The sequence below is a fragment of the Lagenorhynchus albirostris genome, chromosome 12 (genome assembly GCF_949774975.1).
Source record: "Lagenorhynchus albirostris chromosome 12, mLagAlb1.1, whole genome shotgun sequence".
Lineage (NCBI taxonomy): Eukaryota > Metazoa > Chordata > Mammalia > Artiodactyla > Delphinidae > Lagenorhynchus > Lagenorhynchus albirostris.
Window position 1 is genome coordinate 48,078,662 of NC_083106.1, and position 25,708 is coordinate 48,104,369.

Consider the following 25,708-nt stretch of genomic DNA (forward strand, 5'->3'; position numbering starts at 1 on the left):
AACAAATTGTTCTGAACTCCTTAATATATACTGCATGTTATAAATAAGGAAATAGTAATTATTGAGCTGTAAAAAGCAAATATTTAAAATTGGTTTTTAAAAATAATTATAAAAGTTATACAATGTGCAAAAGTAATTAGATAATAAGGAAAGAAATAAGGGAGGAAGTAAGAAACACTCAAAATCCCACCATCTAGAGATAATTACTTAATATTTTGGTGCATTTCCTTCCTGACATCTTTTTATTCATTTGTGGTCTGTATACAAACAAACATACTCACCTTTACTTGTTTTTTTTTTTTTTTTTTTTGCGGTACACGGGCCTCTCACTGCTGTGGCCTCTCCCGTTGCGGAGCACAGACTCCGGACGCGCAGGCTCAGAGGCCATGGCTCACGGGCCCAGCCGCTCCGCGGCACGCGGGATCCTCCCGGACCAGGGCACGAACCCGCGTCCCCTGCATCGGCAGGCGGACTCTCAACCACTGCGCCACCAGGGAAGCCCCATACTCACCTTTAAAAAAAAAAAAAAAAATTACAGAAGTAGGATCATCCTCCGTATGTGGTTTTAATCTGTTCTTTTTAAATATCTAAATGCTATATGTTGGTATCTTTCTGTTAGTAAGAGATTTATATAATCATTTTGAACTGCTTTATGGTATTCCATTGTCTATATTTTTCTATTATTAATAAACATTTATGTTGTTTCTGGGTTTTTATTTTTGTTTTACTGTAGCAAATAATGCTTATTATGTTTGCCCACTTGTCTGATTATCCCTTTAGAATAAATTCTTAGAAGCAGAATTGTTGGATCACAGGATATGCCCATTTAGAATTTAGGAACATATTGCCACACTTTTCTCCAAGCAGGTTAACTGTACTTACACGTCTATCAAAAGGGCACGGTGCTGCTTCTTTCTCCTTACTCTTGCCCACATTAGATTTTTTCTGCTTATCTAAGCTGACAGGCAGATGATATTTTGCTTTCATTTATATTATTATTATTTTATTACCAGGGAGGTTGAATGTCTGCATTGTGTATTGGCTCTATGTATTCATCTTTTGGTTATTTTGCATTTACTTCCTTTGTCCTTTTTTTCAACAGGCAGTGTTGTATGGTAATTACGATTGAGCTTTGAAGTTTTATCCGAATTCATAATCCCAGTGATACCATTAGCTGTGTGACTTGGGCAAATTAACTCTATGTCTTAGTTTCCTCATATGTAAAATGGGGAGAATAGTGGTCCTTACTTACCTCATAGGGTTGTTGTGAGGATTGCATGACATGTGAAGGGTCTGACAGATAACAAGCACTGCTACTAATCTTTTCACACTTGTGTATTTTTGTAGGATAGGTATAGGGTAGGAGTGTTTAAAATTAGATATCTCCAAATTGCTGTCCTAAAAAGTTGTTCCATTTGCACTAAAAACCGCATAACTCTTTTTAGTATCATACCAGTAATTATGATTGTGTCCAAGCTCTCTTTTTCAATGATCTGTTTCTGTATTTGTCTGTATTCTGAAGAAATCAAAAGATTTGTGTATAAAAGTGTATGTATTTCCAACTTTTTATTGTAAAAAAATTCAAACATACAGAAAAGCTTAAAGACTTGGTTCTATGATCACCCATATATCCACTGTCTACATAGGAGTTAGCAAAATTTCTTCCGTAAAGGGCCAGATATTTTCTGTACTTATGTAAAGGGCCAGTAAATATTTTAGGCTTTGGAGGCCATATGGTCTCTGTTACAACTATTACTTCTGGAGTTGTAGAGAGAAAGCAGCTGTAGACAACAGGTTAATGAAAGGGCATGGCAGTGTTCTAGTAAAAGTTTATTTACAAAAACAGGCTCAGCTGGATTTGGCTTGGGGTGTAGTTTGCCATCCTCAGGTCCAGATTAAATAGTTAACAGATTGCTATATTTGCTTTGTCTGTAAATATGTTTGTACATACGTATATATATTTTCTGAGCCACTTGAAACTAAGTTGCAATCATCATGGCACTATAGCCTTTAATATTTCAGCATGCCTCTCCTAAAAATAAACACATTCTCCTGCGTAACCATAATACCATTATTACAGGTAAGAACATGGTAATTTTGTTCTTTTAATAGAATGAAGATTATATAATGTAGCACAAAAAGTATGAAAATACTTAGATTTGCTTCTCAGCCATTGTAACCTATTGAACTGTCCTTGTCCCCATCCCTCTTTCCCTATCTTTTTTTTCTTTCTTTTAAAAAATAAATTTATTTATTTATTTATGTTTGGCTGCATTGGGTCTTCGTTGCTGCGCGCGGGCTTTTGCTAGTTGTGGCGAGCAGGGGCTACTCTTTGTTGTGGTGCGCGGGCTTCTCATTGCAGTGGCTTCTCGTTGCAGAGCACGGGCTATAGGTGCGTGGGCTTCAGTAGTTGTGGCACACGGGCTCAGTAGTTGTGGCTCGCGGGCTGTAGAGCGCAGGCTTAGTAGTTGTGGTGCACGGGCTTAGTTGCTCTGCGGCATGTGGGATCTTCCCAGACCAGGGCTTGAACCTGCCTGTGTCTCCTGCATTGGCAGGCGGATTGTTTTTCTTTTTTTTTTTTTTTTGCGGTACGCGGGCCTCTCACTGTTGTGGCCTCTCCCGTTGCGGAGCACAGGCTCTGGACGTGCAGGCTCAGCGGCCATGGCTCACGGGCCCAGCCGCTCCGCGGCATGTGGGATCCTCCGGGACCGGGGCACAAATCCGTGTCCCCTGCACTGGCAGGCGGACCCCCAACCACTGCGCCACCAGGGAAGCCCTATCTTTTTCTTGATTTATTTCTTTAGGTAGAAATCTGTATTGGGCAATGTAATTTGCTGGTTTTATTTTACCCAGTTACACAATCAAATGAAAGGAATGTTTTGACTTATTTTCATGTGTTTGGTTTGTAGTTGTAAAGATCTTGGTTTTGTTTCTGTATTTAACATGGTTTGAAAGAGAGAATTGTGTGTAATTTATAATCAGAAGAAGAGATTTCATTAAGTTACACATAGTCTCTGTAATTTCCATATGGTTGTTTGTACTTGTTTACGTAGTAGAAGAAACTGAAGGAAGGTGAAACCAATGATATGCTTTGAAAAAGTGGCCAACTTTTAAATTTTCATGCTAAAAGAAGGGAAAGTAATATAAATATTCGTACTATTTCCAATTTAACTTTATTATGCTTTTACTTGATGAAAGTTTATAACACTTCAGATAAAGCTGTTGCACTCAGTGAGAAGTTGTGCTGCAAATTTATCCAGGGTACTTGCCCTATTTTTCTCTACTCTTCAATCCCCTACCCAAATTGAGCACTCTGCATTGTGCCTCTTCCCATATCATCTCTTTGGCTATGGATGCAGAGTGCCTTCTTAATTTATCCTTTTAAAAACACCAGTTCCTCCCTGGTTAGAAGGAAAGAATTTAGTATGTTGGTACCACTGTGGTACTGTGGGCTACAATTAGACATAATGTGCTGCTAGGTGAGATAAGTCTATTTTTCTTAGATTAATGACATAGCTATTAGTGGGAGGTAGGTTGATTATTAGGAACAGACTCAAGATTATTGTTACATTTCTGTGTTCTACACAGGGGAAGCAAAATGTATAAAATTAGGATATCGATAGAAAGCCCAGAGATAAACCCACGCACATATGGTCACCTTATCTTTGATAAAGAAGGCAAGAATATACAATGGAGAAAGGACAGCCTCTTCAGTAAGTGGTGCTGGGAAAACTGGACAGCTACATGTAAAAAGAATGAAATTAGAACACTCCCTAACACCATGCACAAATATAAACTTAAAATGGATTAAAGACCTAAATGTAAGGCCAGACACTATCAAACTCTTTGAGGAAAACATGGGCAGAACACTCTATGACATAAATCACAGCAAGATCCTTTTTGACCCACCTCCTAGAGAAATGGAAATAAAACCAAAAATAAACAAATGGGACCTAATGAAACTTAAAAGCTTTTGCACAGCAAAGGAAACCATAAACAAGATGAAAGACAACCCTCAGAATGGGAGAAAATATTTGCAAACGAAGCAACTGACAAAGGATTAATCTGCAAAATTTACAAGCAGCTCAGTATTAAAGAAACAAACAATCCAATCCAAAAATGGGCAGAAGACCTAAATAAACATTTCTCCAAAGAAGATATACAGATTGCCAGCAAACACATGAAAGGATGCTCAAAATCACTAATCATTAGAGAAATGCAAATCAAAACTACAATGAGATATCATCTCACACCCATCAGGATGGCCATCATCAAAAAATCTAGAAACAATAAATGTTGGAGAGGGTGTGGAGAAAAGGGAACCCTCTTGCACTGCTGGTGGGAATGTAAATTGATACAGCCACTATGGAGAACAGTATGGAGGTTCCTTAAAAAAGTACAAATAGAACTACCATACGACCCAGCAATCCCACCACTGGACATATACCCAGACAATACCATGATTCAAAAAGAGTCATGTACCACAATGTTCATTGTAGCACTATTTACAATAGCCAGGACATGGAAGCAACCTAAGTGTCCATCGACAGATGAATGGATGAAGAAGATGTGGCACATATATACAATGGAATATTACTCAGCCATAAAAAGAAACAAAATTGAGTTATTTGCAGTGAGGCCGATGGACCTAGAGTCTGTTATACAGAGTGAAGTAAGTCAGAAAGAAAAACAAATACTGTATGCTAACATATATATAGAATCTAAAAAAAATAAATGGTTCTGAAGAACCTAGGGACAGGACAGGAATAAAGATGCAGATGTAGAGAATGGACTTGAGGACATGGGGAGGGGGAAGGGTAAGCTGGAACAAAGTGAGAGAATGGCATGGACATATATACACTACCAAAGGTAAAATAGCTAGCTAGTGGGAAGCAGCCGCATAGCACAGGGAGATCAGCTCGGTGCTTTGTGACCACCTAGAGGGGTGGGATAGGGAGGGAGACGCAAGAGGGAGGGGATATGGGGATATATGTATACATATAGCTGATTCACTTTGTTATACAGCAGAAACTGACACACCATTGTAAAGCAATTATATTCCAATAAAGGTGTTAAAAAAATAAAATTAGGATGTCAAGAAACACAATAGCAGGTAATTCAGTATGGCTAGGTTAAGTACTGGGGATGGAGATTAGAAATATGTCTGAGAAAGGCAGAGCATGATCATCGAGTGCCTGGATAAAGAATGTGACCTTTAAGCTGATGAAATGGGGTAATAGATTTCAAATGGAATAGATTCTAATAGTTCCCAAAATGGAAATAGTAAACATTCTTTTCTGATTGTAAAAGGGACACATGCTTGTTATAAAGTGTAAACAAGTAACACCAGAAATGTAGGCATTCACTAGAGATAACTACTGCTAACAGTTGGGTGTGTAACCTCACAGAGTGGAATTTCATGATCAGTTTTGCAGCAGTGTGGATGGTGGAGTGGACCAGAGAGGGAGGAGAGTGGAGCAGGAAGCTGTTAGAGAGGTCCAGGTGAGAAATGAGGAGGACCTGTTTCTTAGTGGCAGCTGTGGGGGTAGAAAAGGGGCAAAGCTACATTTGTAGCAACATGGATGGACCTGGAGATGATCATACTAAGTGAAGTGAGTCAGACAGAGAAAGACAAATACCATGTGATATCGCCTGTATGTGGAATCTAAAAAATGATACAAATGAACTTATTTGCAAAACAGAAACAGGCTCACAGACTTAGAAAACAAATATATGGTTACCAAAGGGGAAAGGTTGCGGGGGTGGGGGGGAGGGATAAATTGGGAGTTTGGGATTGACATATACACACTACTATATTTAAAATAGATAACCAACAAGGACCTCCTGTATAGCACAGGGAACTCGGCTCAATATTCTGTAATAACGTAAATGGGAAAAGAATTTGAAAAAGAATAGATGTATGTATATGTATAACTGAATTACTTTGCTGTATACCTGAAACTAACACAACATTGTAAATCGATTATAGTCCGATATAAATTGAAAATTTTTTAAAAAGAAAGAAAAGGGGCAAAGCTGGGAGGAAGGTCAAAAGATATTTAGGAGATAAGTAGGATTCAGTGACCAGTTGGATGAGTGGGGTGAAGAGCCCACTCCTGCAGCTCTGAAAAAGGCCAGGAAGGTAGCTGAGTGGGTTGCCCAGAACCTGGGTCCAAATTGTGGGGTCAGTGAGGTGGCATAAAAGGAAAAATAGCAGTTTTACCAACTGCATAATTACAGAGCGGAAAGTGTATCCTTTGTTCTTATTTTCTTCCTGTATTTCCAGGTTTATTTAGACAGGTAGTATAAAAGTAAGAATTCAGTTCTGTTTTGACAGGTAAGAACTGTTATATCATGTCCTTTCCTCTTACTAATTGTGTTTCTCCCTTGAATTAGTTGAGGATAGCAGGTTCCTTTGAGAAGTTGCTTCTGTTTTGGTGTGTAACTGTAGCATTAGTGGTTTTTAAAAAATAATTTATTTTTGGCTGCGTTGGGCCTTTGCTGCTGCATGCAGGCTTTCTCTCGTGGCAAGCAGGGGCTGCTCTTTGTTGTGGTGCACGGGCTTCTCATTGCGATGGCTTCTCTTGTTGCAGAGCACGGACTCTAGGCGTGCAGGCTTCAGTAGTTGTGGCATGCAGCCTCAGTAGTTGTGGCTCGTGGGCTCTCTAGAGCACAGGCTCAGTAATTGTGGCATGCGGGCTCAGTAGTTGTGGCTCGTGGGCTCTAGAGCGCAGGCTCAGTAGTTGTGGCATGCGGACTCACTAGTTGTGGCCTGTGGGCTCTAGAGCACGGGCTCAGTAGTTGTGGCACGTGGGCTCAGTAGTTGTGGCTCGTGGGCTCTAGAGCGCAGGCTCAGTAGTTGTGGCGCGCAGGCTTAGTTGCTCCATGGCATGTGGGATCTTCCTGGACCAGGGCTTGAACCCGTGTCCCCTGCGTTGGCAGACGGAATCTTAACCACTGCACCATCAGGGAAGTCCCAGCATTAGTTTTTATATTTCACAAATTTCCTGTTGGAATCTTTAAATTTTTATTCTGAGGAATTGGGATCAGAGTGCGGTGGGAGAGGCACCTGGGCAAGTTGTTGGCAGAGGTTCTTTGACTCTGAATTAAGGGTTATTTGGGTCTCTGAGTAGGATCTTACTTTCATCAGGTTCTGCTGTGTTTCTCACCATGGGGAACAGGGCTGTAAAATTCGCAGTGTGAAACCTCTATTCTATGCTGTGTAAAAATATGCATAACAAGGCATTATTGATGTGGACTCTGAGTTCTGGGACCCAGTGAAAGATCCTCAGTAACCAGGTGACTAAAATATGATTGGTTGGTTAATGGCTGGGGGTTACGGGGCTAAGGCATTTGTTCCTGGGTGAGAAAGACTTAGGTTGCTGATGCCAACCTCTTTTGTTTTCAGATAGGATTAAACATGAACTTTCATATAGATAAAATTTTCTGAATTTTAAAATATTCCCACAGGAGAAAATTTAAAGCTTTTTTGGTTATTCACCATTGCATTGAACCATCCTCACTGTTGGGACACTTTATTCTACCTACCTGAAATGTCTTGTGCCACCATTTCGGGGGACTTCTTATTTCGTTTTAGGTTATATCCTTTCCTGAACCTCTTGTAAAGAGTTGCCTGGATACATGCACTGTTGTAACAATACATCTCTTTTGAGGCTTGAGGAGATCTGGATAAGGATTGTTGAATCACAACAGTCATAGCATTAAATTAATTTTTTCCCTAGAGTTATTTTCTTGTTTGGACTCTATCATTATTAGTATTTTTACTAAACTTTTAATGGATGTAGTTACTTATCTGAGGTATTATTCTAAATATCAGTATTATGTGGTGAGAAATAGGCTTTCTCTCAGGGTCATTGATTGGGATTGTAAAACATACATAGAATTTAGGAGAGACGTTATCTCTTGCAATGTATTCTCCTACTTAATACTGGAGGGAATGAAAGACGATTGTAATGAGAAAGATTTATTCTGAAGTTTTGCTGTTGGTTTTTATTTATGCCTTAAAGCTTACTTCAGAAAGTTTGAATTTTGATTCTATCAGTTGTGCTCTTTAAAGTCAGTTTTTTCCTCGTCACTTAAAAAGTGGTTTCCTTATACCCAGCTAAACTGTTGTAGTTAGTGATGAAGCATATGGAAGCTAAGTTAATTGGTGAGTTATTTATTGATAACTTTCTCTTGGCCCCTATATTTTATGTTTATATCTAAAACTTTAAGAGCTAATGTGTAATGAGTATCAGTTGTTAGAGGCAGAGATTTCCGAGCTCAGATCCTAGCTGTTTAACAAATTATGTATTATATTTCTTAGCCTTTAAAATGAGGTTAAGAAGTATCTCACAGAAATTTTATGAGGCTTAATTGAGATAATTAAATATAAAGAACCTGTGTAAAGAACCTGGTACCGGGCTACATAGTGGGCACTAAAAAGACACTGGCTCCTCCTATTGTACCTAAAAACAAATGGAGCTCATAAAAAATGGAAAATTAAATCCCTCTTTTTCTTAAGTTTCATTTTCCCGTTAAAAAAATTTAAATGCCATCTCCTCTAAGCTTTCTCATCTCACGTAGATGAGGATAAATACGCTCTTAGTACCTTGGTGCTTTTTCAAAGAGCTCATTATTCTGTATTTAACTGCCTAGTACAATGCTTGGCACATAAATGATACTCAGTGAATATTTGTTGTAAGGATGTCTTGCAAGAGAGAAAATGTTCTCTGTTGCCTTTTTCTCCTCAAGACCGCAAAAGTTGTACTGAAAAAAAAAAAAAAGATTTATTTATCCACTCAGGATACTTGGTTTGTTTGGGAAGAGAAATGATATTTTATAGTTAACGAAATTAAGTATTATCAACTGGCTTAGAATCCTGATGTCTTCTAATATATTCCTTAATATCAGAATTTTTGTGATTTGAAATGAATCACATTTGAATTTCTTTTCTTATTTTTTCCAGAGTAAAAGTTTAAATATACGTTTCATAGTAAATGATACAACAGTACAGTTAGGAATCTTTAGGATTTTGACAATGTAGGTAACACAGTTAATAAAATTGACCTAATGGCATAGATTGTACACCATATCCTGGGTGCAGAATACATATTCTCTCCCTATTTCTTTTTAGTATGTCACCATACGTAGTTACAAAATTCTTTTTTCTTGTGATGAGAACTTTTAAGATCTATTATTCCCTTAGCAACTTTCAAACATGCAATACAGTATTGTTAACTGCGGTCACCATCCTACATGTGGTTCTTTATGGCTGGAGCTTAAGGTTAAGGTAAGGCTGCAGAAATAAGCAGAGGCCAAAGAAGTCATGGAAGGGCCTATGTGGCAAGATAAGGATTTTGATAATTATGATTTACATTTTAGAAAGATCACTAATAGCAGCATAAAAGTGAGTTATTTAATTAGATTCTGGTTTACCTAGATACAAAACAAGTGATCTCAACAAGATAGAGGTATATTTCTCACACTGAAGCTTTGTATGGTGACTCTAGGATCTGAGTTCATCAAGGACCTGAGTTCCTTCTGTCTGCCTCACTGTCCTTTGGCATAAATTCTGTTACCTCATGGTCCAAAATGACTGCTGGAGTGCCATTCATCGTGTTCAAGTTGCAGACAGACACACAGCCAAATCATCCCCTTTCAGTAGCTTTCCTGGAAGTCCCATCCAATGACTTCCACTTCTAGCTCATTCACCAGTCCTAGCAGCAAGGAAGGCTAGGAAGTGTACACTCTTATGTGGGTATGCTGCCCAGAGTAAAACTAGGGTCTGTTACTAAGCAAGAAAGGGAGAATGGGTATATGGTAGGCCGCCAGTATGTCTGCTGCAAAAGGGATTGTGAATGGAGGTAGGGAGACCAATATAGCCTAAGTAGTAATAATACATGTGTAATCTCTTACAAAAGAGAGTTGATTGAAAGTCTTAAAATACAAGAATGTAACTTTGGTAACTCTGAGTATAGAAGCTGGGAAACCTAGAAAATTTGAACTATTATTTTGATATTATACTCTTTAAGTTCTTGGAGCAAAATTAATGCTTTAATTATTTTAACTTTTGAGTTAAAAAATTTTTTTTCCAATTAAATGTTTAGTAAAATTAAATATTTCAGTACTAAGGAGGATTGACATTGGTAAGCATAGCATTGATAGTAATTACTTTTTTAAAAAAAAGTATATAGTATACTTGTTTCAACCATGTAACAATATACATTAAAAAGAGATTTATAGGGCTTCCCTGGTGGTGCAGTGGTTAAGAATCCGCCTGCCAATGCAGGGGACACAGGTTCGAGCCCTGGTCTGGGAAGATTCCACATGCCGCGGAGCAACTAAGCCCAAGCGCCACAACTACTGAGCCTGCGCTTTAGAGCCCGCGAGCCCAGAGCTCGTGCTCTGCAGCAAGAGAAGCCACTGCAATGAGAAGCCCGCGCACTGCAACAAAGAGTAGCCCCTACTCACCACAATTAAAGAAAGCCCGTGCACAGCAACGAAGACCCAATACAGCCAAAAATAAATAAATAAAAGAAATAAATTTTAAAAAAAGGATTTATAGTACTTTTTCTGGAAGATGAAATAACATAATTTTCTTTATCTTTTTTATACATACCTTTTTGTATGTTATACACTTAACACCTATTACTTTTTTAAAGAATTGTGACAACATATGTACACATAAAATAAAATTTACCATTTTAATCATTTTTAAGTGTACAGTTCAGTGACATCGAATACATTGTTTTTGTGCCACCATCACCACCATCTATTCACAAAATCCTTTTCATTTTGTAAAACAGATACCCTGTACCTATTAAAGAATAACTTCCCATTTTTCCCCTTCTCCCAGCCCCTGGCAACCACCATCCTACTTTTTATCTCTATGAATTTGATGACTCTGGTACCTCATATAAGAAGAATCATCAGTATTTGTCCTTTTGGGACTTATTTATTTTATCTAGCATAATGTCCTCAAGGTTAGGCCGTGTTGTAGTATGTGCAGGCATTTTCTTCTTTTTCAAGGCTGAATACTATTCCATTGTATGTATATAGCACATTTTGTTTATCCATTCATCTATTGATGGAGACTTGGGTGGCTTCCACCTTTTGGCTGTTATGAATAAGGCTGCTGTGAACATGGGTGTACAGATATTTCTTTGAGAATCCCTGCTTTGAACTCCTTTGGCTATATACCCAGAAGTGGAATTGCTAAATAATGTAGTAATTCTATTATTAATCTTTTGAAGAACTTTCATAGTATTTTCTATAGCAACTGCACCATTTTACATTCTTACCAACAGTATATAGGGGTCCCAACTTTTCCACAGCCTTGCCAATGCTTGTTGTTTTTTTCCTTAAAAAAAATTTTTTTTTATAGTAGCCATCCTAATTGGTATGTGGCAGTATCCATTGTGTTGAATTTTTTTGAAGGTTTAAAAATGTCTTAGTGAGTTGTGTAATCATATGACAACAAGTTTTAATAAATGGAAATGGAATCACTCAATTTTGCTACTCTAACACCAATATTATTTGAATGTTATTTGGATATATGTTCTTTAGTCTTTTTTAGGCCTTTTTTTGTTTTTAAATTTTTTCTTTTGGTTTTGTATTATAAGCATTTCTCATTTTTTAACATTTTGTACAACAATCATTTGAATTTTAATTTTCCAAGGAAATGTCGCAAATGCTGAAGAATATATATAACATGATTGAATACTTAAGAACAGTTTTTAATTGTTTAACTTTTTACCTATAGTTAAGTGCTTGGTTTGTGTGATTTTAATTCCATAGTCTGGATGATATAGTGACTAAGAGTGTGGTCTAGAAGTAGACAGTCTGGGTTTGAATCGCAGGTCTGCCATTTAAGGCTTTGTGCGTTTAGGCAAGTTTTTTTTTTTCCTTTTAAATTAATTAATTAATTATTTAGGCTGCACCGGGTCTTAGTTGCAGCATGTGGGATCTTTGTTGCAGCACGCGGGATCTTTTAGTTGTGGCATGCGAACTTAGTTGCAGCATGCAACTAGTTCTCTGACCACGGATCGAACCTGGGCCCCCTGCTTTGGCAACGTGGAGTCTCACCCACTGGACCACCAGGGGAGTCCCTAGGCAAGTTTCTTAAGCTCCCTGTGTCTCAGTTTTTCATCTGTAAAGTGAGGATAATAACAGAACTTATCTCAGAGTTGTAAAGACCAAGTGAGCTAGTACTTGTAGAGCTTTAGAACTGTGCCTGGTACATCATATATACTAGATAAGCTTTTGCTCCATTATTGTTTTATTAGGTGGGATCTTATCTCATGTTTTTAAAAATATATGCAATATGAAAGTAGTTACTGTGTATCAGGTCCTTAGCTTAAAATGTCACAAGCACTGTGTTAGAGGAGGGTGTAGTCTATAAGGTTGTTATGGGAATTAAGATACACCCAAGGCAGAGAGTACTGGGCAAACTGCTAAATTAGTAACATGATACAACCATCTCTTGGAGACTGTGACCTACTGGCTGCCATTTAGCCCTGTCTGTTACTCTAGGCTCTTTTGACCAGCTCAGCCTTTTGCTTTGCTTCTTTGGGTTTCCTCCCCAAATTTTTTGGCTTGGCACTCTATATTCCCTGTGTTTCTTAGTTAACAACTTTTATTAAATTGTTAATTTATGTCAAATGCACTGATTTAAATTTTTGCAAAATATAACATTCTGTGATTATTACTATTTTTAAAATAAGTTTATTTTTGGCTGTGTTGGACCCTCATAGCTGAGCGCAGGCTTTCTCTGGTTGTGGTGAGCGGGGGCTACTCTTCGTTGTGATGCGTGGGTTTCTCGTTGCGGTGGCTTCTCTTTGTTGCGGAGCACGGGCTCTAGGTGTGAGGGCTTCAGTAGTTGTGGTGCGTGGGCTCAGTAGTTGTGGCTTGCAGGCTCTAGAGTGCAGGCTCCGTAGTTGTGGCGCACGGGCATGTGGGATCTTCCCAGACCAGGGCTCGAACCCGAGTCCCCTGCATTGGCAGGCGGATTTTTTTTTTTTTTTTTTTTTTTGCGGTACGCGGGTCTCTCACTGTTGTGGCCTCTCCCGTTGCGGAGCACAGGCTCCGGACGCGCAGGCTCAGTGGCTATGGTTCACGGGCCCAGCCGCTCCGCGGCATGTGGGATCTTCCCCGACCGGGGCACGAACCCGTGTCGCCTGCATCGGCAGGCGGACTCTCAACCACTGCGCCACCAGGGAAGCCCGACATATCATCATGTTTTAAGACAATGCTTCGTTCTTTCTTTCCTAATTGTTTGATGGTATTTTTAAGGATTTCTCGATATTACATAAAGATAGCATGCCTCCCTCTTTTAAATTTAATAGCTAGTAAAATTTATCTGACTCCTTTTCTCATATACTAGCTGCATTTTGTAGTCTTTAAGCCCAACATCAGCAAAGAATGAAATGAAATCTGAGATCTAAATGTTTTACCTGATTAAATTCTTTTTTTTTGCTATATAGTGTAATTTATTTGTATCTCATTCTTTTTTTTTAACATCTTTATTGGAGTATAATTGCTTTACAATGGTGTGTTAGTTTCTGCTTTATAACAAAGTGAATCAGCTATACACCTGATTAAATTCTTAATTTTTTTTTTTTTTGCTGCACTGTGGGGCATGCGGGATCTTAGTTCCCTGACCAGGGATTGAACACTTGCCCCCCTGCACTGGAAGCGCAGAGTTTTAACCACTGGACTGCCAGGGAAGTCCCTAAATTCTTAATTTTTTTACATGAATGTTTTCTGAAAAGCATTTCATGTTTCATGCTTATATTTTATATGATTCGAACAAGGTAGATTTCCCCTATACTGCTTAGCATATGTAATATCTGACTCATTTCAACATTGCTGTCAGACTTAAATTAAATCTTGGCATTAGAATATCTTTACAGTTCTACTTTTCCCTTTCCCCTATGCATGTCTGTTTCTAATTGTTTTTCTCCTATATTCCCAGCAGTCTCCGGTCCTAAGAAAGAATGTACCTTGAGCTGTAGAGTCTATCACACTTCATTATGTGAAGTATATTTTTCACTTAATTTCTTATATATTCCTTATATATGTATTGGCTCTCTCACATGATTTTAAAAATTTGTTATTAGCATTTCTGATAGTGTAAATCACCTATATTGGTGAGAATATATATTAGTTAAGGCTCAACTTTTGTTTTTTTCAGGTAATTAGCTGCATAATGTATAATGAACTCTGAATGATATCAGTATAGTGTTGATTTACTCATTGTCAAATCCAGAATCTGATATCCTTGGCAGATATGTAGACTTGTGATAGGCGTTTGGCATTTTATGTTCTGGGCAGTGTAACTTTAAATCTACATAAACTTCTCTGCCTTTTGCCTCTGCTGTGTTCATAGATTCCAGGAGGGCTTCGTGTATGGACCTCAAGCGTTGGAGGTAGCAGACTTTTCAGCAGAAGGTAAAGCAGAGTGTTGCCTTCTGGTGTCATTGTGTGTGTGTGCTGGGGTGGGTATGTGACAGGTGAGAGGTTTTCACAAATGTTATCACAAAATAATTTATAATGGTGCATTTCACAAAACGTAAAGCCAAGCTAATACTTGAATAATTTTATTCAGTATTACTAAAATCCATAAAAAATGGAAAACGTTAAATAGAACTAAGGACTAAATTTCCGTTTCTCTGCTGTTAACTAAACAGTAAGAGTAAAAGGAAAAGAGCATTAGCATAATGTATAGTATATGCTATCTAACTTTCTCAGACCTAATTTCACTATGATTTCTTCCTCAGAAGTTATCCAAGTCATTATTCATGTTGTATTCTTCCTTGCTGCCCCTTTTACTGAAAGATTGCTTCATAATAAATAGGCAGCCTAGTCCATGACTCATGACTGGAGGACAGACCCATGTGCCAAAAATCTGAGTTTCCAATATGCTAATTACCTCTCTCTTCAGAACTTGTTAATATGCTCTTCTCTCAAGTTAGTTCTTGTTTCAGTAGAGAAACAGACAGATCCCACACATTTGTAAAATATGTTTTTATAGAGACTTTCTTAATGAGTTATTTTTCAGAATATAATATGACATAACTTTCCTGGGTAATACTTCTTTGATTTTTAAAAAAAATACAAATATGTTGCCATTTAGGTGTCAGATATCACAGATATTACTTTCTTTGAATTTATGAAACCATTTATGAACTTTCTTCAGATGATACTTGAGTAGGGTTTTTTTTTTTAAGACCTATAGCAGCTAACAGTGTTGTATTCTTAAAGTTAATAACATGGCTAGTTTTCAGATAGATTCTGAATGGGAAGTAGAGGAATGGTTTTCTTATGTCTTCTGGAAATTATATTTGTATTGATATCAAGTGGCTGCATATTATACTGTATATTAAGGATATACACCTATGTGAAGTTAGGGGAGTATATATTTATTAAGTTTCTACTCTGTGCCCTGCACAGGATCACTCCATTTTACAATCAACCCAATTTCACTATTTCTTTCACTTTCCTTCTATTCAGAGGAGCTGCTCTTCTTAACTAGAGGAGTTTCAGGCTTTTTATTGAGTTAGCTGCAATTTTACCTCCTACGCCCTTTCTCCTTTCTCTCTTTTTTTCTTTTTTTAAAAATTTTTTGGCCACGCTACGCGGCCTGTGGGATCTTAATTCCCCAAGCAGGGATCGAACCTGCACCCCCCTGCATTGGAAGCACGGAGTCTTAACCACTGGACCGCTAGGGAAGTCCCTCTTTTGGTTTTTTCACTGGCCAGTTGGAGGATATTTTCTATTTACCAACAATAGATTGGAAGTAATTTCTTTCTTTCTTTCTTTAATTAATTAATTAATTTTGGCTGCTCTGGGTCTTTGTTGCTGCGCGTGGGCTTTCTCTAGTTCTGGCGAGCGGGGCCTGCTCTTCGTTGAGGTGTGCAGGCTTTTCATTGTGGTGGCTTCTCTTGTCGCAGAGCACAGGCTCTAGGCGCGCGGGCTTCAGTAGCTGTGGCCCGTGGGCTCAGTAGTTGTAGCTCGCAGGCTCTAGAGTGCAGGCTCAGTAGTTGGGGTGCACGGGCTTAGTTGCTCCGCGGCATGTGGGATCTTCCCGGACGAGGGCTTGAACCCATGTCCCCTGCATTGGCAGGCGGATTCTTAACCACTGCGCCACCAGGGAAGTCCCTAGAGCAGCCTTAAGTTTTACAGAAAAATTGAGTGGAAAGTACAGAGAGTTCCTATATACCCTTTTACTGCCTCAACCCTATCCTCCCCACCCCCATCTCCCTATGATTAACATCTTGCTTTAGTGGTATGTTTGCTACAATTGATGAGCCATTATTATTCATTGTTATTAACTAAATCCGTAGTTTACCTTAAGGGTCACTCTTTGTGTTGTATATTCTGTGGGTTTGACAAAATGCATAATCACATGTATCCACCATTACAGTATCATACAGAATAATTTTACTGCTCTAAACATATCCCCTGTTGCAGGAGAATGGGGCACAAGAGGTTGGTCATGTCACAGGTCTTGGGCGAGTTCCTGGGACGGGCAGCCAAGTGAGGGTTCTTGGCTTCGTGCAGGGCAAAATTCAAGAGCAAGCCATAGTAAAGTGAAAGCAAGTTTATTTAGAGAGATACACATTCCATAGGCACAATGCAGATGTCTCCAAAGGCAAGAGTGGCCCCGTGCTGTGGGGTGGTTAGTTTTTATGGGCTGGGTAATTTCATAGGCTAACAAGTGGGAAGAATATTCTAACTATCTTGGAGAAGGGGTGGGGATTTCTAGGAATTGGGCCACTGCCCACTTTTTGGCCTTTTAGGGTCAGCCTTGGAACTGTCATGGCACCTGTGGGTGTATTACAATGAGCGTATATTGAGGCTCAGGATCTACTGGAAGTAGATTCTTCCTCCATCTTGGGCCTAGTTTGTTCTAACCAGTATTTGCCATATCCTCAACAGTTGTGTCATTCTTTTAATGGTTCTGCCCTGCTCCCTTCCCTCCTGTCTCTCACCCGTGCTCCATCCATTTATCCCTGCCTCCCTTCCTTTGAGCCCCTGGCAAGCACAGATCTTTTTTTGTCTATATAGTTTTCCCTTTCCAGAATGTCATAATTGTAATCATACAGTACGTAACCTTTTCAGTTTAGCTTTTTTTTTTTTTTTTTTCCTGTACGCGGGCCTCTCACTCTTGTGGCCTCTCCTGTTGCTGAGCACAGGCTCTGGATGTACAGGCTCAGTGGCCATGGCTCCCAGGCCCAGCCGCTCCACGGCATGTGGGATCTTCCCGGACCGGGGCACGAACCCGTGTCCCCTGCATCGGCAGGCGGACTCTCAACCACTGCGCCACTAGGGAAGCCCCAGTTTAGCTTTTTTCACTTAGTAATAAGCATTAAGCTTCCTCCATGCCTTTTCATGGCTTGATAGCTCATTTCTTTTTAGTGTTGAATTATATCGCACCATCTGGATATACCACAGTTAATCTATTCATTCACCTACTGAAAGATATCTTGGCTGCTTCTAAGTTTTGGCAGTTATGAATAAAGTTGCTATAAACATTTGTGTGCAGATTTTTGTGGGGACTGAAGTTTTCAGTTCATTTTGGTAAATATCAAGGAGTGCAGCTGCTGGATTGTATGATAAGAGTATGTTTAGTTTTGTAAGAAGCTGCCAAACTGTCCTCCAATGTGATTATACCATATCAACTTGAGTGTCAGTTTGTCAGTGTCCACAAAATAACTGGCTGGGATTTTGATTGGGATTATGTTGAATCATAGATCAAATTGAGAAGAATTTACATCTTGACAATATTAGGTTTTCTTAGTCATGTACATGGAATATCTCTCCCTTTATTTAGATATTTTTTGATTCTTCAGTTCTGTAGTTTTCCTTGTATAGATCTTATACATGTTTTGTTAGGTTTATACCTAAGTAATTCATTTTTTTGGGGTGCTATTGGAAATATTATTGTGTATTTAATTTTCAATTCCAACTTTTCATTGCTGGTATATAAGAAAGCAATTGCTTTTGTATATTAACCTTGTATCCTGCAACCTTGCTATCATTGTTTATTTGTTCCAGGAGTTCTCTTGTTCTTTGGATTTTCTCCAGACAGTTATACAAATACAATTTTATTTCTTCCTTAATCTGTGTACTTTTTATTTCCTTTCCACATTTTATTGTATTGGCTAGGACTTCCAGTATGATTTTGAACAGGAGTAGAGAGAGCAGATATTCTTGCCTTGTTCCTGATCTTACCGGGGAAACCATCTAGTTTCTTTTCATGACCTATGATAATCTCAATAGATTATCTTAATTAGTGATATAAAAGATGTGAAGTATTGCTCATATCAGGTCGTAAGAGGACTCTTCTCCCACCCTGCAGTCCCTTTCCCTCACCTAAACTTCTTTGAGAAAGATAGGATTAAATTGATGGTTATAAAAATATTTTAAATGATGGGATTCAGGCACTTTTTCACATAATACCTTATATTTAGTAACTGTGCACATTACTTACTTCCTCTACTCTCTGGTGAACTTCTGTAGGGCAAAGACTATATATCTCAGCTATAACACTGTGCTAGGTATTTTACACATGTGATCTCATTTATCTTGAAAATTGTGCAATGTTAGTATTATTCTTAATTAACAGGTGCAAAAACTGGTACTCTGAGGGTATAAGTAATTTCTTAGCTGTGTGACTTAGCATCAATATAATAGGTGTATAATTCCATCATCTAAGCTCTTTAAATCACATACTATGGAAAAGTTACCTTACGAAGTGGTATATGATGCATGTCATGTGTATAGTACAGAAATGTGCTTGGTGAATGCAGAGCAGAGAGCTTTGACCTCAGGCTAGAGTAGAGTGTTCACAAAATTTCTGGAAAGGTCAACCTTGTCTGATGTAGAGAAGAATAAAGGAAAGAGAGATCAGGAAGATCAATCAGTGTGGAAAAGACCAAGGGCCAAACACAACAAGTATTTTGTGATTTGACAGTATAATATAAAAATATAAACATTTCTACTGTTGTAGTAAAATGCAATAGAACAAACTGTGTCTATTATCTTAAATAAGAACGCCTCCATTTTTCTCTTAATTTCAACTGGATTTGCTTATAGGTGTTGAGAACGAGAGAGTCTACCACAGAACCATTGTGTAAGTCCCACATCATCAATTACCAACAACTTCTTTGCTGAGTTAGAGCAATCAGTGCAGCAAGTGTGGAGGGGAGCAAAAGCCTGGGGCAAATTGAAAGATCAGAGGAACCCTAAAAAAAGGAGCTTCCTAAAGTCAATTATATTTTATGTATCCCTTTCGCATATCTCAGTTGGTTAAGTACCCCACAACTAGCCATTGATATGTTAAAAGCTGGGGAGTTGCAAAGCCCTAATAGAACGAGTCCTTGCTTTCAGTGACGTTTGTGTTAGTTGGGAAGACCAGAGTAAAGTAACATAATTAGAAACCACTGAGCAGTGTTAAGCATCATGTAGTGTAGTATACACTGTTAATACTGTGGAGGTTCTTCTCCTTAAATGATGTTCTTCAGGGTTCTGTCCTCTCTGCTATTGTCATGAGTTTCATTTCTAAATTTTTTCACTCTCTGTCTCTAGCCCACATCTTCCTTCTAAGCTCTAGGTTTATCCAAATGCCTTTTCGACATCTCCATTTAAACAAGTTCTCTCAACTTCAATTTACAAAAACTTCCCCAGTCTGTTCTTTTTAGCTCAGTGAATGGCACCACTGTCACCCAGTTGTCCAAGTCAAAAAGTGAGAATCATTTTTGCTTTACTTTCTCTTGTTTCTTAACCGCATGTTCTGTTGATACTGTTTCCTAATTATCTTTCAGTTCCATCTACTTTTTATTTCTTCTGCCACCATTCTAATTTAGACTGTAGTCATCTCTTAAATTACTGCAAAGGCCTTTTAATGTTAGTCTCCTTGTTCCCTCTTCACCTCCAAACTATTCACAAAAACACAGATTGATTAAAATCCTTTTCTGCTTGGGATGAAGTCCAGTTTCCTTAATGTGGCTTACCTGTTCCTGTTTGAACTGGCCCTGCCTTCTTTTCATTCAGCTTTAACTTGCTTTCCCCTATTCTAAACCAGCTTTACCAGACTTCAAATTCATCGTTCTTTTTTGCCTCTGAGCCTTGACACGTGCTATTCCCTTTTGCAGAAGGGGGATAAGAAGAAGTGAAGCTGTAGTGACCAAAAGCACAGACTCTGGAGCCAGGCTTCCTAGATCCTGGTGAATCTTGGATCTGCCCCTTAACTAGCTGTGTGACCTAGAGTGATCTAACCTCTCTGCTTTTAGTGTCCTCATCTGTACAATGGAGAGAGTATAGTACTTGCTTCCTAGCACGTTGTGAGGATTAAAAGAGTTAATGTGGTTGAGGCTTAAAGAACGATACCTACCTTATACTAAGTACTATATAAATGTAGCTATTTTTATAACTCTTATTATAAATGTGTTGTGGTACTGGATATCGTAAATTTTTATGTTTTAAAGGTGATTTAATGATAAAAGAAAAATGCTTTTTTTCTCATAAATTATGACTTGATTCATTATTATTGTTTTTTAATAAATTTATTTTATTTATTTTTGGCTTCATTGGGTCTTCATCGCTGCATGCAGGCTTTCTCTAGTTGCGGCGAGCAGGGGCTACTCTTTGTTGCGGTGTGCGAGCTTCTCATTGCAGTGGCTTCTCTTGTTGCGGAGCACGGGCTGTAGGCACACGGGCTTCAGTAGTTGTGGCATACAGGCTCTAGAGTGCAGGCTCAGTAGTTGTACCGCGGGCTCTAGAGCGCAGGCTCAGTAGTTGTGGTGCACGGGCTTAGTTGCTCGGCAGCATGTGGGATCTTCCCGGACCAGGGCTCCAACCTGTGTCCCCTGCATTGGCAGGCGGATTCTTAACCACTGTGCCACCAGGGAAGTCCCTATTATTGGTATTCATCTTTGTTCTTGTCTGGGCAACAGCTTTATTTTCCTAACTTCTTGTTTTGTTTTTTAGCTTTTTAGTGACTAGAATTTGATCTTAGGTTGATATTCCTATGAAATGGATCATCTGACAACATTAGGTTTACCTGAATTTTTATACAGACTAATCCAGGTTAACCTATATGGAAACTTCTAAAAAAAATTCTTTATAGCTAATAGCTGACTTTTTACTTTATGATATATGTCATGTTGATTAAAGTTTCAAGTAAAGTCATTTAAAGGAATTTGCTTTTTCAAGTGTATTTCAGTGATTGTGGATTATAATGGTTCAAATGGTTCGGATTCTAGCACGGATACTTACTGTATTAGGAAATAGACTATCTGAAAGGAAAAACTCTGTTTATCTCTCTATTCACAACTCCCCTTACACCCAACACTTCCCAAATTACTTCTGACACCAGAGATGTGCAGGTTTTTTCCCCATACTGGCCAATTCTCCGACACCAGCTGGGTATCCTACAATTTAACTCAGTTTCGACCCCACAGGTTAAAGGCTCAGTCCCACAAGACTGCCCCTCACTTCAGATGCCAGTGGCAAGTGTTGGGTCCCCCAGGTTGCCCACAACCTCTGACTCAGCTACAAATTGAAGGTCCCCACGACCCCTTCCTCAGGTTCAGTCATTTACTAGAATGGCTCATAGAACTCAGGAAAACAGTTTACTTACTAGATTACTGGTTTATTACAAAGGATATATTAAAGGATACAAATGAACAGTCAGATGAAGAATATATAGGGCTAGGTCTATGTCCAGAAGGGTCCCAAGCACAAGAGCTTCTGTCCCTGTGGAGTTTTGGGGTGTACCACCATCCCAGCAAGTGGATGTGTTCTTGTTCACCAGCCCAGAAGCTCTCTGAATTCTGTACTTTAGGGATTTTTATGGAGGCTTCATTATGTAGGGGTGATTGATTAAATCCTTAACCATTGGTGAATAATTAAATCCCCAGGGCCCCATTTGGGGTTGGGGTGGCGGTGGGCATGCTCAAAGTTCTGATTACTTGGTTTGTTCCCCAGGCAACCAGTCCCCATCAAGTGGTTCTCTAAGGACTTTCCAAAAGTCACTTCATTAACATAAACTCAGGTGTGGTTGAAAGGGGCTTGTTATGAATAACAAAAGAGCTTCTTTTATTTTTATCCTTCTGAAGCTATTCCAGGAATAAAAACCAAATATTATAAGAAAAGATGCTCATATGCTCTAATCACTTAAGAAATTACAAGGATTTTAGGAGTTGTGAGTGAGGAACCCCTGAGGAAGACCCCACGATATGTTTTCTTATTATATCACAGTATCACATTCTCTGTTATCATAGTACTTAAGATCAGCCAAGAAAAACATGTAATAGCTTAAACGTTATCGAAAGAAGATTCCTGGGCTTCCCTGGTGGCGCAGTGGTTGAGAGTCCGCCTGCCGATGCAGGGGGATGCAGGGGACGCGGGTTCATGCCCCAGTCCGGGAGGATCCCACATGCTGGGGAGCGGCTGCGCCCGTGAGCCATGGCCGCTGAGCCTGTGCGTCTGGAGCCTGTGCTCCTCAACGGGAGAGGCCACAGCAGTTTGGCTGAACTTTCAGGAGTATGGTGAAAAACTAGTATATATTTAAATTTTAAGTGTTGATTTTGATATCTTGACTTGTGGATTTCTTTTTTGAGTGTTTGTTTTCTCATTGATACTTGTGATTTGAGATGATTTCATGAAGACTGAAATCTGAAAGTGTACCTAAAGGAGCAGGCTGATGATCTAGTTCTATCTGATTTGATAGTGCTAGACTAGAGAATGACAAAATATTTATATTTTTCTCCTTCCCTCCTAGAAGGAGATCGTTGCTTTCTGGTGAACTTTTTTTTTTTTTTTGCGGTATGCGGGCCTCTCACTGTTGTGGCCTTTCCCGTTGTGGAGCACAGGCTCTGGACGCGCAGGCTCAGCGGCCATGGGTCACGGGCCCAGCCGCTCCGTGGCATGTGGGATCTTCCGGGACCGGGGCATGAACCCGTGTCCCCTGCATCGGCAGGCGGACTCTCAACCACCGCGCCACCAGGGAAGCCCTGTAGCTGTTTTTTTATAAACTACAATCTATAAGGTTTTTGTGCATAATATTTAGTTGTTACATGTCTTGAGTAGACTCTCCCCCAACCCTACCTTTTTTATGAGTCTTTTCTTCTTTTTTGTTTTTAGAAGTCAGACCAATTTTCTTGTAGTGTCTCACATCTAGATTTACCTATTATCAAGGACCTTTAAATGTTTCTCCTGCAGCCTGTTGAAGGTAGTGGCATTCAGCAGAGAAGGGCTTCCCAATCCCTGTGGCATGGCTACTGTGAATAGGTTATGGGTCCTATTATTAACCCTCTAAGCTCTTTAGCCACTGGTGGAGTTTGGGGCAGTGGCAGCCCATGAGCACTGTCAGTTGACTCTGGTAAGCAATATAAATGTTAACATTAGGTAGGTGCCATGATGTGAAAGAGCCTAGGCTACCATCTTCAGCTCTTCTCTTCTGTGCTCTCTTTGTGATCACGTTTACTTCTGTGACTTTAACAGTTGCCTGTGTAGTGATGTTTTCTTTTCTAAATTGCACTTTATTTCCTTTTGTTCATCTTCTCCTGGCTCTCCAGTAGTCACTTCAAAATCTACACATCCAAAATGAATTTATTCTTTACTTGCTAGCTGGCTCATTGTCAGTATTATTCTTTTCTTGGGCAGGGGTAGTAGAAGGTGTGGTGTAAATAGCCTTGCTTTCACTCACTGGAAACCTCAGTCACCTTCAGCTGTTTCTCTGGCTGTCTGCTTAGCACTCTCTTATTTACATGTACACATATGTGCATACACATTTATTCATCAAATACATCTTTAATGCCTACAGTGTTTCTATATATATATTTGACCACCGTAGATAAGTCTATATCTGGATGGCCTCTTGAATGCATTCCCTCCATTCTTACCTTATTTACTCTAATTTTGGCCTTCAGCAGTCCTTCCCAGAACTTTTACAATGGTCTGCCTACCTCTGGCTTTAAACCTTCTGATTCATCCTGCATACTATATGCTAATTGAGAATACTTGTTTGATCATGTATTTCTCTTGCTTGAAAACCTCTGATGGCTTCCCATTATACAGGAAAAATGCCAGCTTTTTTAGCGTACCATACAAGACTATGGTAATTCCATCTTCTTTACTCTTTTTATGTATTACTTCATCTCTGTGTTCTAGCTATACTTGTCTTCTGCTAATTTCTTGAATGTAGCATGGATTTTTTTTTTTTTTTTTTTGCGGTACGCGGGCCTCTCACTGCTGTGGCCTCTCCCGCTGCGGAGCAACAGGCTCCGGACGCGCAGGCTCAGCGGCCATGGCTCAGGGGCGCAGCCGCTCCGCGGCATGTGGGATCTTCCCGGACCGGGGCACGAACCCATGTCCCCTGCATCGGCAGGCGGACTCTCAACCACTGCGCCACCAGGGAAGCCCTAAACTTAACACGTTTGATACCTGAATTCTTAAAGCATTACTGCAGATATGTTTGTTTTAATTAAAATCACTTCTGAGCAATAAGAATTGGCCATAATAGGAGTTTCTGGAATATTATTATTTTAGAGCTTTTAAAACAGTAAATGTTTATCTGAATTAGAATTCTGAATAAAAGAAATATTATAAAATGAAGATTGTTTTTTAGAGAAAGAGAGATATATTAATTAATAAATTAGTTTTTAAGAAAAGAGACTAAATAAAAAGCAGTCTTTCTAAAGAATGAAGGCAAAAAGATAAACTGTCAGATTTCCATGTTGCAGGGAAATACTGAACTTGAATAAGAGACTATTACTGTACTTTGGTGATACTTAGAGAACGAGTAGATGAAATATATGGTACATGAAAGCATAAAGAAGGTGCTAGTGTTATTTGACATTATTCGTTAATAAGGGGAATACAAAATAATAACAGTATCCTCTGGTACAAGATTTTCAATATTTCAGAATTATTTTTAAAGGATTATTGTCATTTAAATGAAAAAATCCTGCTAATTAAAAATGCTATGGTATTGAATTGTTATGGCAAATGATAGGATGTCTGGGTTTTGTTTCAAAATAATCAAGAAAAGTGGAGGCAGTAGAAATAAGGTTGGCCACGTATTGATAATTGTTGAAGCTGTGTGAGAGTTACATAGAGTATCACTGTAATTTATTTTGATTTTTTGTTTGTTCATTTTTGGAAAATTTCATGATAAATTAAAAAACATTATGGTATTGTATAATAAAGGAAAGAGTCCCCAAATAAGGAATCATTGCTGCTAGGCTGAGTGAATATAGAGTGCATGATATTGAATAATTCAGAATTACCAATGTAAAACTAAATGATATTTTTGGTTTTTGTTTTTCAAAATTTTTATTCCATTTTTATTCTTTTTTTTCCTTTTTTAAGAAATTTGAATTTTTGAATTTATTTTTTTATACAGCAGGTTCTTATTATCCATTTTATACATATTAGTGTATATATGTCAATCCCAATCTCCCGATTCATCACACCCCCCGCCACTTTCCCCCGTTGGTGTCCTTGCGTTTGTTCTTTACATCTATGTCTCAATTTCTGCCCTGCAATCTGGTTCATCTGTACCATTTTTCTAGGTTCCACATATATGCGTTAATATACAATATTTGTTTTTCTCTTTCTGACTTACTTCACTCTGTATTACAGTCTCTAGATTCATCCATGTCTCTACAAATGACCCAATTTCATTCCTTTTTATGGC

At 38.8% G+C, this 25,708-nt stretch overlaps 1 protein-coding gene across 4 annotated transcripts in view; it reads left to right on the forward strand.

The window, feature by feature from the left end:
- CDK19 (cyclin dependent kinase 19) overlaps positions 1–25,708 on the forward strand; it is a 181,306-nt gene that overhangs the window by 22,233 nt on the left and 133,365 nt on the right. For 2 of the 4 annotated variants that reach the window (XR_009543835.1, XM_060167874.1), the window contains exons 1-2: positions 13,884–14,040; positions 14,390–14,451. The exons of 1 other annotated variant lie outside the window; for it this stretch is intronic. Coding sequence is in view for 1 of the 3 variants with exons in the window: in XM_060167874.1 (XP_060023857.1) it covers positions 13,939–14,040; positions 14,390–14,451 (164 nt within the window). In the remaining 2 variants the exon portion in view is untranslated. Of the gene's footprint in view, positions 1–13,883; positions 14,041–14,389; positions 14,452–25,708 lie in introns of those variants that run through there. One more of the 4 variants, XM_060167876.1, reaches the window with a different exon arrangement.